We start from the raw sequence: 15225 nt of genomic DNA on the forward strand, positions 1-15225 counted from the left end.
GAACAGAAACAGCTAGGAGATGACACAGACGAAGCAATTACTTTTACAGATGCACCATTTCAGATCTCTCCAGTTGAAGGAAGCAGTTCTCGGTACCACAGCACAGATAATTTTCAGTCTCACTGCATGGCTCGGTGAGCACAGGGGTTCCACAGCAGACTTCCCGCTGGTCACTCGGTGGGTAAACACTCATCTGGGCATACCACAGTGACCATCTTGTCTGTGTAGTTTGTTGTGCATATATCCCAACTATGCTGCAAGTTGGGGGGAAATAAACAACCTAACAGTTGATACAAACTCTTCCTTTTAGTTTTTAGCAAATTTTGTACTTTAAAAACATCTTAGTCCGCAGGGCCCGTTTAATTCTAGGCACTACCGACAGCAGTGGCACAGCAAGCCTCATTAGCTGTGGCCATCCCAGCATCATTGGGTATCTGTCTCATTCTGAACTGGGTTAGTTTATAGCTGGCCATAGACTCACCCTGCTTATGGTACACATGCCTTAGGGCAAAGTCTACTGCAGGGAATTGCATTTGCTTGCCTAAACTATTTTTTTGCATAAAAACTTTGGTTGGCAGTGGCATTCTGCACAGGAGCAATACACAGGGTTAATGCAGGAAGCAAGGCACGGGCTTTCATTGGCCCATGTACAAACAGTCCCACTGACTTCACTGGGACTATATCCCTGTGCTGGAAGACAACAGGCAAAGTAAAGATTTGACGGGTCTTTGACTTTCGGCAGAGAAATATTTCTTGCTACGCTTCGGTGCGCTGCAGCATCACATTCTTCCTTGCTTGGCCTGTATTTAAGCAGCAGTCAAGAGTTCTCAAATTCCCTCCCCGAAGTCTTCTGAAGGTTAACTTAAAATATTTGGATGAGAAAGGGCTGTAAAAGAATACAGGATTATTGAAGCATTTTGATCAGAATTTATAGCTTGATTTCCTAGAATAAAACTGCCCAAGCTGTGCTCACAGCTTTCTTTAAGTGACGGGGAGAGGAGGATGTCACAGGACAGCAGCTCACTTCAGCAAACAGATGAAAGACCCAAGTTATACTAATGCTACTTTTCCTTCCTTTAAAATAAATAAATGAATGAATAAATAAATAAATAAATAAAAATCAAGGGCTGTATCCAAAATCATCTTTTTATTGCCACTTAAACAGATTTAAATATTTAACATTCAGATAAACAACTATATGTGTTTATGTAGTTTGTTATTAGTTACTTCACCATAAACTGGTAGAATCTTCCTTTCCAACTTCTGTAAGATTCCTTCCAGCGGATCCTGAAGTATTCACTTTGTATGTTGGCACCTCACGGCAAAAAGAAATTCTTTTTGAGTGAACTATGTAGTGTTTAATGAAAAAATTATTACACAATGTAGGCCTTCACAATAAGTCACATTCTTTGCAAAATAATTTGAAGATTCCAAGTAAGACTTCTCTCTTTTATTCAAAAAATAAATATATCCTTTCTGAATCAAAGCACTTCATATGACATTAAGTACAAAGAAGAAATGTACTTCTTTGGAAGTTCTGAAATAGACATACAAGAGCTCATGGGAGCAACATTATCCGTAACAGTGATAAAAGCTGAAAGCTGATTTTTTACAAATTTATAGCAGAACATGATTTCCCTTTACAATATAGAGCTTCAAACAGATTTAAGAAAAACACCATTTTAAAAGTCTGAAAGGCACATGAACTGGACCATAAAACGTACTGGCACATTCACTAATACGTTTTATGTTACATTCCTAAAGAGATTCTGCGGGACCCTAACCAAGAGAAAGACTGAAAACACCAGCAAGTTCCTTTGAAAAGTACTAAAAGAGTGGCAGAGAGTTCCTTTTGGCTCTTGAAAAAATTAATAATACCCCAAAGCTAAAAAGTCTGAAAAGCTGCATCATTCAGTTGTATTTGGACGAGTTGCTACATAAACAAAGACAACAATCAGCAGTACTACAACAGCCAGTGTGGGAAGCACAACGGTGGTGATTTGTTGCCGGGCCTCTTGCATTGCCTGTTTTCTCTCCTTTTTATCTTTGGAGGTCTCTTTTTTGGGTTTTCCTCTTAGCTGCCTCATCCTCCTCTTAGGATCTTTTGTTTGCTGAAATAGGGGAGCAAAGGGAGTTGAACAGCACAAAACAGTCCAAGGCCTTTTGAAACAAGGGGTTGAAGAATTCCTTCTCTTTCAAGTGGTTGGCTGTGCAAGAAACTGCAAGAGAAGGAAAAAAACAATTCTTTTGAGCAAGTTCTACACATATTCCAGTTATTAAAACTGTTTGCAGCTCCACTTGGTAGATCTTTTATCCAACTGGCACCAGTATCTATGCAGCTTCTTTCAAGGAAACGGAATCACAGCATGCTCGCTCAGCTCATCAATAACACTTTCCCCGTAAAAACTACAGCAGTTCATCATGGTGTGTGTATTTGTCCAATAGCACTGAACTTGCACTCTGTTAAGCCAGAAACAAAGCCCAGGGCCATACATTTTATCCTCCAAGGCAAACAAGATAACACAGCTAAAGACTTTATGAAAATAACATGAATTAGTCTTGCGTCAACACAGAGAACCAGCTGCCCCCTCCTGTAACAGCAGCAGGCTCCCTCCCCGCTGAAGGTCTGTGGCTCCCCACAGGCCTGCAGAACGAGGAAGGGCAAGGACGCACCCTGCCGTAAGGAAAAGCATTAAGCGTTTATCATCCACACCAGGTAGTTATTGGAATAAAGGGTATTCCAACAGGAAGAAACGTGGGGAAAGAGCTGCTTAACTTACACTTCTGGTTCTGCTGCCATAGAATAGAGTCTAAATCATAACATGACTCAGTGCTGTCGCTCTTATTACAGCTGTCATTTTTATAAGAAAAAGATCCCAAGCGATAACCAGCCTGCTTACAAATCACTGGTGTAGACAAGCAGTCATTAATAAGGTGGTTGCTCTGAAGCATCTACTAGACCAATTTTTAAAAGCAGAAGTATCTGTAAAGTGAGATTACCAAAAAAACCACACGACATGAAAGCCTCTCTGAAATAAGGAGACTTAGTAGGTGCTTAATATTTTCCATACCCGAAGTTTTTTTGCCCCTAAGCTGCCTACAGCTGTGTAATTCACTGACTGTGCGGGGGATGGAGGATGCCCACTGTTTGGCTACATTCCTTTTTGCCGCATCCCCCATTTCTGCAGTAGCACAATAGCTGGATACAGGCCAGATGTATCTAAACACAAATTTGGAGGGTAACAATTACTGGTGTCAAATATTGAGTTGAATTAAAAGTCAACTATGATCTGGTGTTTTGCCATCACTCTCTAACATACTCAGAATAAAATGTATGTAGACATTAGTGGGTTAATGCAACTGCCTCTTTTCTTTCCATCTTTATATCAAAATATAAAGATGATTTTAGCGTGCTGCTGCAGGTGAGGAGCATGTGTCAACAAGCAAAGCTGCAAAGCTCACTCAGTTCACCACAGACACAATTTCCTCTTGATGTGTCATCTCTGGTCAACACTGCAAGTTGTCTTATGACTACTTTTAAAAAAAAAAAAAAAAAAAAAAAAAAAAAGAGGTTTTCCCTGAAAGTGGGATGCTTTCTGTTGGTGTTAGCATTCAACCTTATTTGTCAGCCTGACCACAGAAGCAAAACTGAATTAAAACGCTCATGTACAAACAACAATCCTCACCTACAGGTTATGTGCAACTACAAAGGAGTTTTCATCCTTTCACATAACAGCAGCAACCTGCCTGCTGTGAATCTCATCCAGCCAATTAGGTTGATGAGATATTGTGTTAATTAGGGTAAAATGTGGAATAACTCTACTAACTTGAACTTATGGAAGTGACCAGACTATCAGAGCAACCAGTGGTACTGGGAAACCAACAGCAAATGAATGCGTCAGTATTTCTGTCTTTACATGGTCCTTCCTGGATACAATCTAAAAAAACCCAAACCAAACCAAAAAAAAACAGAAACAAAAAACCCCATCCAAACATCAAGCATGACAGGATCTGGCTGTTCAGCTGGATTCACCAATTCTGCATCCCATGCACCCACGTTTTTCAACCAGTTGTTTCTTCTGATCATAAACTTTGCAAATTCAGCCTGCACTCTGAGGTAAACACTTCATTTTGGTTTTGATAAAGCACAAAAGGGAAATGTTGGTGCTTGGGATGATTTTTCAAGAGAGGAAACAATGAAGTTCAAGTCTGAGAAAGAACCAATTCCTTCTGCAAGCTGCAGCATTAGAATCAAAATACGTAACTGATTTAGAGAGACCAGAAGTGGTCAGAGAACTTCATCATGGGGAGGTAAATAGGAATTGGATGGAGCAACTACACACAACACGCTGGTTCCAGTCTTTTAATCAAATGGGACTACTTAATTTCTAAACTTTCATAACTGTTTCTTCTCAGCAAATCCTCAACTCTCTTACTGATTCAGGGCAGTCTCTTTGGTATTCCACTTTCTGCAAGCTATGGGTTTCTGGTTTGGTTTTGTTGTTTAACACTGAACTCTTGAATCTCCTCTGGGGCAAAAGAAATCTGTGGTTTACCCCTTTCATTTCCATTCACTCTCCTCCTGCTCTGGGTCACCAGCTTTACTACCAAACTCTAGAAAAACTACTAAGCAAAATAAAGTTTTACGTTTGCCCTTTGGGATAATTAGACAACCAGAGCATTTCAGGCTACACTATTTTCATATTTTTTTCTGTCTCCACTGTTAATGTAAGTCAGTGGGGTTTGTATCCAGCGTACTCACAAGGCCCAAGAAGTGATGGACAGTAAAAGCCTTTGGGACATTCTGCGTACCATAGTAACAAACAGGAGTTGCCATGAAACCAGTCTCTCTAACAATAAATGTATGCCTTGCTCTACACAACACCACTTGCTACCCAGACATTAAAAACATCAGGATGTTTTTTTAAGTCTCTTTTGAATGAATATTTCATTCTGAAGCAAAATTATACCAAGTTAATTACATACACTAGCTAACATCTGACGGCTTAGAACAGAAAGCCTTCCCGCAAATGTCAGCATCACTTGAATTGCAAGCTGATGCTCTCCAGTTTGGGAATCTGGCATCAATCTCCAAATATGTTTCCAGTAGATTGGGTTACTTGGCTTTGCTACTGGCAGAGATGGGCTTGCACAGAAAGTGGCCCACAGTTTTCGGAGAGATGAGCCTTAGGGTTCATCTTAACTGAACCATAAAATGGAAGCAGTGAAATCTCTCTAAGTTGCTGCCAGGCTCCTGCTGCTGCTAGGAGCTCGGATGCGACTGCCAGTATTAGACAGTTGCTGCAAGAGACAACACTTCCCACAGGAAAGGTCCGGGATGTTGTACATGCTGCTATGTTCGTGTTGGTATGAAACAGCACTTAAAAAACAGGGCTCAGTTGCGTAAGATGAAATTCTACAGCCCAGCCCATGTTGTGCAAGCAGAGTAAGAGAGACACAGCTATCCCCTTCTGCTGCCAAGCCTCTTACTGGCCACCCATGGACTTCACTGGAAGGCAGGTGACTACTGACAATTATGGAAAGGAAGAAACAGATACATGAAGTACAGCAAGTCAGTGCTAGGGCCAAGATTACAATGTTAGGGTCTCGTTCCCTGTGGCATGCATGGCCCATCAGAACAAATTATCTCACATTACTGAGCTACGTCCTCCTTCAGCTAGTAATCACCCTGCTTGTGCATTGGAAAGGCTGAACTGAAGAGAAGAGGGGAAGGAAATAATACAGCATTGGGATGGGTATAATTAACAGTCTAGTTAGCACCGCCCATTGGAAACATCTCAGAGCAAGTCGCTATCAGAAGGGCAATGAGAAAGTGATGTCCCACAGGTACTTGCATCTTGTGCAAACCCTAACCTTCATGACCAGCTAACCTCACACTGCAGAAGAACTGGAAACTCACCTTTTCTCCTCAAAGAGAAGCTAGGAGTCTCCTTTCCATTCCTAGTCTCCCCCGAGCAGGAGAGGGCTCACTGCCACAGACTGTACACATCCTCCTAAGGCTGCTTCCCATTTCCATTAACTGCTTAACCTGGCCCAAGCATCTGCCAAGGCTGGAAATGATCACCAAACTAGTTCAACTCCTGCTTTTACCAGAAAGTCAGCAACTTCCTCAACTGGGACATTTGTAGGAATAGCAATAGAAGGGATTAACAGACTCCAGCAAAAGTGGACTATCCATAGTCCACAATAGTGTGACAGGAGTCTGGCACTAGTGAGAGACTGTAACTTCACCTTTTTATGAATTTTTGCAATTTAAAATTTGATGATAAATTGCATAGGTCAATGAGATTATTTTTAAGTTCACTATAGCGAAGTTTCCCCCAAAAGCAGGAACCCACTGGCTAGAAAGAAACCATCTCAATTGCCAAGTCAGGAAAATGAGTGTTGACTTGGTATATTCGTTTGAAATATCCATTTCACAGAGCCTACCTCTTCCCTCTAACACTGCAGTGCTCCAGCTTGACACTGAAAAAAGCTAAGGTTTCAAGCAGAACAAAACCTTAAAAAATTCAAGCTGCTGCTGAAGACAAACCTAAAGATGTCATTCTTCAACATAATAAAAATTCATAAATTTAGTACCCTGGCTTGACGTCTAGAGCAATTACATTCCTCCTTGCCCGTCATCCAAATTGCTTTTTATAAAAGTGCTCTTCGTTCTACCTTCTGGGTTAAGTTACTCTGAACTGTTTTTGCAGAGCTAACCTCAAAACCTAAAAGCATAAATCAGTGGACTTGAAGTCACTCATACCAATGCTGAAGCACTTGCCAGCATCTTAAAGCAAGTCAGCTACGGTTAAGCAGGGAGTGAAACTTGTGGGGACTGGTATCCTTCAAAACATATCAACAGTCTTCCAACCAGAATTAAGGCAATCCACTGTCTCCTTTTTTTGTAAAATTAACCCTGACCATTAGTAATTTGCAGCTGAAAGCTCCTCACACCACACATATGGCTATTCCTGCAAGCCAGCAATGGCAGCCTTGACTCCGGCTACAATAGCACTTGCTGAGTACTGCAATTCTGCATCTCCTTCTACACGCAACACATGCACAAAAGATTTTGGTTATCTGCTCTTAGTGTAATCGCACATCTAGACATCTAAAGAACTTATCATCATCAACCTTACAGCATGAATGTATTAGCCATGTTAAGCTGAATAATTTTTCTCCAAATACAAAATTACAAGTGTTCGCAAGCCAATTTGGATTAACCTGGCCTCATGATCCTGCTACTGACACTGTAACATTTCTAGAACAGCAAAGCATCTTGAAATTCAAACAATCTGACAAGAATTAATTTTTATCATTTAAATTTTCCCCTAGGGCCATGGATGTTACTGAGACATTAAAAACCAAACAAACCAGCAGACAATCAGGACACACTGTATGCAAATTGTCTGCCAGCAGTAGGCAAAAAGGACACAAGATTCCTAAGCAGACAATACTGTTCAGATTATTTGAGCATTTCAAATCCCCAAAACCAGTAGTTCCCAATCACCAGGTGTCATGGTTTAACCCCAGCCAGCAACTAAGCACCATGCAGCCACTTGCTCACTTCTCCCAACCCAGTGGGATGAGGCAGAGAATTGGGGCGGGGGGGGACGACGGACGACGACACAGTAAAACTTGTGGGTTGAGATAAGAACAGTTTAATAGAACAGAAAGGAAGAAAATAATAATGACATTAACAAAAATAAAATTACAATAATAATAATAAAAGGATTGGAATATGCAAAACAAGTGATGCATAATGCAATTGCTCACCACCCACCAATCGATGCCCAGTTAGCTCCCGAGCAGTGATCCCTCCCCAGGCCAACTCCCCCCAGTTTATATACTGGGCATGACATTACATGGTATGGAATACCCCTTTGGCCAGTTTGGGTCAGCTGTCCTGGCTGTGTCCCCTCCCAACTTCTTGTGCCCCTCCAGCCTTCTCACTGGCTGGGCATGAGAAGCTGGAAAATCCTTGACTTTGTCTAAACATTACTTAGCAACAACTGAAAACATCAGTGTGTTATCAGCATTGTTCTGAATCCAAAACATAACACTATACCAGCTACCAGAAAGAAAATTAACTCCATCCCAGCTGAAACCAGGACACTAGGACACACCAACATCAGAGTCAAGAAGAACTAAAACCAACAAGCTTATCACTTATTTTTGCTACTGGGCTGATTACTTTAGGGTACTGCAGCCAGAGGTGCTGTACAGAGGCTGGATGAAGAGTCAAGTCCAAGAGATGGAAAGAGGAGGTGGTGAGGACCCAAGAGGAAGCCTGGTTAGCAGGGAACCTGTGCTCAGCACTGAGCAGTCGTTAAAACAGGAGCGCTCCCCAGCCTCGTGATAAAGACCCCCCCTTCCTACCCGTGAAAGAGGATTGTCCTTGCAGTGCTGTCGAAGCCCCAGGCACAGAGCACTCTGCGTGCATGGTCCCAGCAGAACACACAGCATCTCTAGGGAGCCAGGAGTGGCTGTGCAGGGTCTCCTACACATGAGGCTTTAATCCTCCCTTACCTCAAGGCAATTTCAACTTCACTGCGGCCAAGCTGGTGGCCACCGCAAGGAGACGGCAGCTCCTGACAGCAGAAGGAAACTTGACGTGCTGCCCCAGCCAGCATGGGGAGCCCAGGAACAACAAGTTGGCTGAAGTAATATCACTCTTACTTCTACCCTTAATTAAAGTGGGGTCTAAGCAACAGATACACATTATTTCCTACCTTTGAAACCACGCAAATGTTTTGGGTTTTTTTAATAAATGATTGAACTGCATGCAATACCGTTACACAAACCCTGGGTAATATTTAATAAAGGACAAGACTTGTTTTAGGCTACTCCATGGAACACAGATTTTTTTTTTTTTTTTATCATTACTCCATAACTGATTTTACCTCGAGGTGAAATAGCACATTTTGGATGGGGAATTTTCTTTCCTGCCGCTCTTAAGGTCTGGCCATTGCTACAGTAGCATCAGCAAGGTCACCAATTTCTAAGGTGATTTGGCCATCTTAGAAATGCAGCTAAATGCGAATTTAAAAATGTATTTCAGTAGGAGCTTGGGACAGACTTACAAACAGGAATACTTGTGCACAGAGGTCTAGATGGGGTCTCCATAGACCTCAGTTCTGCACGCAGCCTTTCCACCCATCCAGGTCCAACTCTGTCCCTTGGTTTTTTCCTTGTGTTTCAGTTTTGGCAGGTGTAAAAGAAAAATAACAATCCTTACATCTTCTCTGAAGAACACCGTCATCCCTTCAGGTGGCTGCTACCTGGATAGGATTTACAGGAGCACTTAGACCGGTTTGCACCCAACTCCCATGCCGAGACGGCAGCTAAACCTGCTCCTGTGTGTCAGGCACATTAGGCAGCTAATGCCTTGCAAACCTGGCTCTGAGGAGGGGGCTTTTTATAAAAAAAAAAAAAAAAAAAAAAAAAAAAAAGCCTGATTGTAACAGTTTTTATGCAACTGCAGTAGTGATTGTCCAGCACTATTTCACATTCAAGCACAATTATTACACTCCATTTTAAACATTAAATGTAAAATGATAGTTTAAAAAAATCTTCATTATTTGACAGGCTCTAAAGGAGCAAAATGTTCTGTGTAATCACTTGTGTGGGTGACGAAGATGGATAGAGCAGAGATTTGCCAATTTGACTAACGGAGCTGAACCCTACAGGGCAAGCCTGCCCAGAGGATTAACCACACACTTCAATCCCAGCCATCCCCCCTCCCTGCCCCCAAACCTCCCCAGCCAACCCACTTTCAGCAACACAAAAGCGGCCCCATGATGAAGGCAATATTCCTGTTGCAGGACAGTTCCTTTTGGCACTGAAACGCAGCTCTGTGCAACCACTAACAAGGGGAAATGATTATCACTTGCTTAAAAAAAGAAACTTTTAATTTGTATAAGCCATCCCCCTCACGAAACAAGAGCAACCTAAGCAAGCAAGGACTCCGCAGGAACAGCCACACAAATAACTTCGGCTTCTGCACTGTCAAATGCTCTGGGTCACCCAGCTTGTTACTTTTAAACAGCAGTTGCACAGCAGAATTGATGCATAGCTGAAGATAATGCTTGTAATGCTAAATTTGAGATCTTCTGTTTCAGTGACACTATCTGTCATGATTTCAGAGTGTGCTAAAAATGAAGAAAAGCATTAAGAAAAATTTTTTTCTCTGTAAAAAATGGATTTTCACGTTACAGCATGAGGCCAGTTCTTAATATCATAAAAATTTACCTCAGTCTATTTGACTGCAGCAAGGAATTATTATTAGCAAATCAAAACAACCCTGCTTTCAAGGGTAAAAGCTTTTAATTACACACATAACAATACGGAACTATTAAGATGCTGTTTGAAGTCAGTTCAACATTATTTTTTAGTGAGGGGTGGTAGCTTTTTTCCCAAATTACAGACCTAAATCTGAATTGACCCATCATTACTGCAACATCACATTTATTGTAAATGTAGCTTTGAGAGTCTCCAAACTACTCAGCATTTGGAAAATGAAAGCCTGCATTGAATGCTGCCAGAAAGTCAGAGAGAGCAAGGCCACCAAAGCAGAAAGCTATTTCAATATGATTTTCACAATTCTGAGCACTTGGATATAGTGAGTAATCTGTATTAGAAACAAAAAGCCACGGATCTCTGCATCTGGGAAGGCTTTGTTAAACAGAGACGAGGTGATGGTATTTTTGGCGCATACAGTGTTGCAGTGCAATCCTATCTGCCCTGAATGCAGCAAAGAAACAGAACAGAATTCAATTAAAAACAAAAAGTAAAGGTAAGTCCTTTTGCTCCATGAACAGGTGGATAAATAACCCATATTTTTCTTTGTAGATAAAGAACCAGCATCAAGACAACTTTTTCAACAGGCAGTCCAATGAAGAAATACAACTAATGTTTACTGAAAACACAAGAAAAACAAACACGTAATTTCTGTCACTGCATGAATTCAATTCCTAGGGGAGGCTGTAAAAGAAGAGCTTGCCATTCTCCATCTATACAGCTACAGATGATCTTGCACATAAATGTGGTAAACCACAACACCTAGCATATGACTTGATATTATGTGTTTGCTCAGCTGTTTTCTTAAAAAGTAATTTTCTCAGCTGTTCCTGACAAGACTCCTTTGGATACAAAACATTTATCTTTCCAGTGTATTTACAGAAATTCAGTTTCTAAACAGTGACACTAAATAAATAAAATTAAACAAGTCACTGGTGTCAGAGCTCCTCGAAATTTATGTGCTGCTTTCCCAGACCAACCCCAAGCATTTGGCATCTGCAAGAAGGTGCCCCCATAGGAATCTGGTGTGAAAATAACATTTCTGTTTCCCAGTACAGCTGCGTCAGGGTCACAAGCCCACTGAGAACTGGCCTGTAGCTGCTAACTCACACCACAAGCTGAACTGTCACCAGAGGGTAGCAGCGCTCATCCTGTGAGCTGATGATGACCTAGATGGGAAACACACTTTTCCTACGATCCAGCGTGTGGTCTGGTTGTTACTTCTCCTGTTCAAACTACCAGGTTTCAAACAGTCACTCTGTGAGACAGCACCACTATAACACGTTTGAAACAGATCCCTGAGACACACACCAGGCAGAACGCCAGCAAGTCCAAAGCCTGATGTTACAGTCTTGTAACACAAACAGGAGAGTTGAGGGACTGTCACTGCTTTTCATTATAATTCTACTTGTCACTAAAACTTCAGCACTGAAAATTCAGTCCAGGCTAAAGCTTGGCAGGCAAAAAATCCACGCCCACAGCAAGAATGGATTGTTAAATCTAAAACCACAAAAAACGTGAAGGCAAGGGATGAGCCTAAGGTGCAGGGGTGCATACATACATGTGTGTGCGTGCACTGGAGAGAGAAACGATGGAGAGTGACCGACAGAAGAGAAAAGCTGCAAGAACAGCTCCCAAGATACCAGGGCAAGATCTAGAAAGACCATGTATACTTCCTGACCAGAAGACAATCTGCATATACTGGACTCACAACTATTGGTGAAAGTTTGTTTCTTCAGAAGGCACAAAGGTAAGTAAATCTCCCTCTTCTAGCTCAAGATACAGAACTATCCACCATAGAAGAAAGCAAGAGGGATGTGTACCTGGACCCCTGAAACCCTCCTGAGACAGTCCTCCAGGAGAAAACGCACAGCACTGCACCACAGTGGCACTTATTTTATTTTATGAAGTAACTTGGAGGTATTCGCAGATTTAAAGCAAGCTGGATGCAATGCCAGAGCACACTGAACAAGGGGTTCAGATCTCAAACTCATCCACTTCAGGGGTTGTCTGAAGTTTTGTTTTTTCAAGTTTTTCCTGGCACCGATGGTTTTCCAGTAGGAGGCTGAGGAAAGACTGCTGGCACCATGCCTGTCTCCCTGCTTGTACATGTGCCAGGGGAGGACTGCATGACACTGGAGAGAAACTAAGAAATCAACCCAAATACAATCGTTGAAGTGGGTGCCTGTGTTACTCCCTTACTTGTTTTCGAAGTAGGGAAGGTGTTTTAGAGCTAATGCAGTGCTGCCATTTGGCAGATTTCATTCCCACCTCTGTTGCCTTCTACACACTCCTGTTTGATCTGGGTAATCAAGTTATCAATGAACAAAATAAAAATCTCCACCTTACGTTGGAACACCACCACAGGTTTAGGCTAGAGCTCTTCCTCTGACAGCCAGAAATCTGCACCTTTCCCAAATTCCTGTCAAATTACAGAAATGTTCTCAACAACAGCATGACAACACCACAATCGGGACACCGGGGGGGGGGATATAAGAACTGAGACTTGCGACACAGGAAGGGTGGGGAGTTTTTTCTTCCTATCGCTGGACTCATTAAAATCTCATTCCGTTTACTCCCCAGCTTAAACCTGAAGTCTTACTACATTTCACTAAACAATTCCACATTATAATAAAGCAGCAGGCTTTCCTGCCATGATTGATAGACTCTGTTTGAAATTATTTAAGGAGAAGGCACATAATTACATACAGCTGGATTAGGCTGATCAAATCCCTGTTAGTGTCTGTCAATATATACATAATAAGACAGTGTGACATTAATGTAAACCAATTTAAATGCAGAAAGTTTAATTAAGACTTAAAAAAATTAGACAGAAAGAAAAAAAAAGTTTTGCACTGTCTAACCAAAGGGAGTTTCCCAGCAAAGCCACCCTCTAAACACAAGCCTGTTTTGCCTCATCAGTTCTGCAACACTGGTTCTTCCACCACCTATTTATGTACTCCTATTTACAGTCCTACTGCCAATACCTTCCACCAGCTCAAAAACTCAGAAGCAAAAGCAAATGCTATAGAGCCGTGTGTGTAAGGAAGTCAATTACAAGCAAGCCCAGTTAGTCAGAGAAGAATGTCTCAGAAGTTCCTCTGCAACATTCAGCAAACAGCTATCGATCAGTACTATAGTTCAACCACTGTAAAGTACAAGTGACCTTCTTTTAAAGCACTTACCAAGACCAAAACATTACATCCCCCTACGTAACAGTATTCGTATTCTCCCTTCTCATTTATTCCTGCACAGCCTTCCTTTCCACTTGGGTTGTTTTTAAAGCAATCTGCTAGATTCACAGTGCTCTCAGAGAGTCACCAATGATACACAATCATGCATTAACCCCAATAAGCTTAGTGCAAGATACCAGCTTCATTCCCTGCTGAACAGATCCAAACTTTTCCAAGGGTAGTCATGCTCGTGCACTGCCTAAGTCGTCTTTTTCGTGCAACTCATGAGCATATGGATGCAACTGAATTCCTAACCAGAGGTAAAATACATTAAATGCTTGGTATGGCATACAAGCCACCTTAGCTCATGTAAGCCCATACGTGCAGTACAAGGGAGATCTGGGCATGGACGCCAGGAGTCCTGTTGTCCACACGCATTCCCTTTCCCCTTTTGTTCTGTGATAATGACTCTACTTGTTCTGCGTTTGCACATGTGTTATCACCATTTCTAACCTAGACGCCTTCACTGTTTGTATGCCAGGCATTTTCCAACAGAGTAACTGACATGAGAAGAGTGCAGCAGTGACACTGTGCCACCACAGACCTCCTCTCCACCAGCAACCGTGCTTGCGCTTTGCTACATTAAAAAGCAGGATCTCTGATCTCATGCAGGGCAATTCACTGCTCCCCAAAGCACCGATTTTCCCATGCTACAATTTCCTGATATGCTCCCTGCCAAATAAAATCAATTTGAGTATCTCATTAAAGAAAAAAACTTTGCAGATTTTGATTCATTTTTAATAGTGTCTCTGCCAGTAGAGCCTGCTGCTCTGATCTGGTTTACTCAACAATTTGTTAGCTGCTCTGCTCAGCCACCTCTCTGTGGAGGCCCTACAGTGTTTCAAGAATTTTAGAAAATGCTGAACAATGTACAGGATCCTCACCAGAGCCTTATCCAAAAAGGCAGCAAAAATTCTGAACAAGTCCATTTCCCAAACATGAACATTTCCTGCAGAATTAGTTTTTGTCAGCTAGGGGAAGGGGAAAAGGGAAACAAGGAAAAACTTGAGAAACATAAGTGCTAGAAAGGATTACAGTGCAATCTCCTGAAAAATGTATTAAAATTCAATACTGTATTAAAACTGATCAAAAAAATTAAGCCCTCCCCTGTTCAATCACATCCCTCCAAAGCTCTCAGCTAACCTCTCTGTGCTAGAGACAAATAGCTGTTAGATAACCTTTTTTGAACAAGTCTATCACTTATTCTAGTTTATGTTCTGTTTCCTTTGGCAGCACAGCTATTTAAGTCACCCTTCTAATCCAAAGCCTCTGGTAATTTTTCTTTTCTGTTCCACTGCAATTCTTCAAAGCATCATAAAGGCAAATTTAATAAGCACCTCAATTTGTACTGCTTTCTATTTATAATACTGCAAGCACCTGCTACTGCTGAGATCTAGGCAGGTATCTTTCTTACTTTGTATAGATTAATTCAGATTAATCTTAATAGTTTCATATTTTAGAGCAATTTCAAGAAACATTGCTCCAAGCTGTTGAGTGGGTTGGCTGGGGTTTTTCTGACTTTGTGGTTTGGGTGTTTTTGTCTTTAGGGTTGGGTTTTTTGTTGGTTTTGTGGTGCAGTTGCTTCTCCTCCCATCCCCCATTTTTATTAAGATGCTGCTGACCAGCTCTTAAAAATACGACTCATTTTTCTTCGTTTTTCACATCAGCCACATTTGATAGCATGTCT

At 41.6% G+C, this 15225-nt stretch overlaps 1 protein-coding gene across 7 annotated transcripts in view; it reads right to left on the reverse strand.

Moving 5' to 3' along the window:
• Positions 1-1128: 1128 nt before the first annotated feature.
• Positions 1129-15225, reverse strand: part of SMCO4 (single-pass membrane protein with coiled-coil domains 4) — a 38264-nt gene continuing 24167 nt past the window's right edge. For all 7 annotated transcript variants that reach the window (XM_052812955.1, XM_052812954.1, XM_052812959.1 and 4 more), the window contains exon 2: positions 1129-2219. In XM_052812955.1, the coding sequence (XP_052668915.1) occupies positions 1908-2087 (180 nt within the window). In that variant the 5' untranslated portion in view covers positions 2088-2219 and the 3' untranslated portion in view covers positions 1129-1907. The remainder of the gene's footprint in view (positions 2220-15225) is intronic.

Source organism: Harpia harpyja, chromosome 17 (assembly GCF_026419915.1).
Source record: "Harpia harpyja isolate bHarHar1 chromosome 17, bHarHar1 primary haplotype, whole genome shotgun sequence".
Classification (NCBI taxonomy): Eukaryota; Metazoa; Chordata; class Aves; order Accipitriformes; family Accipitridae; genus Harpia; species Harpia harpyja.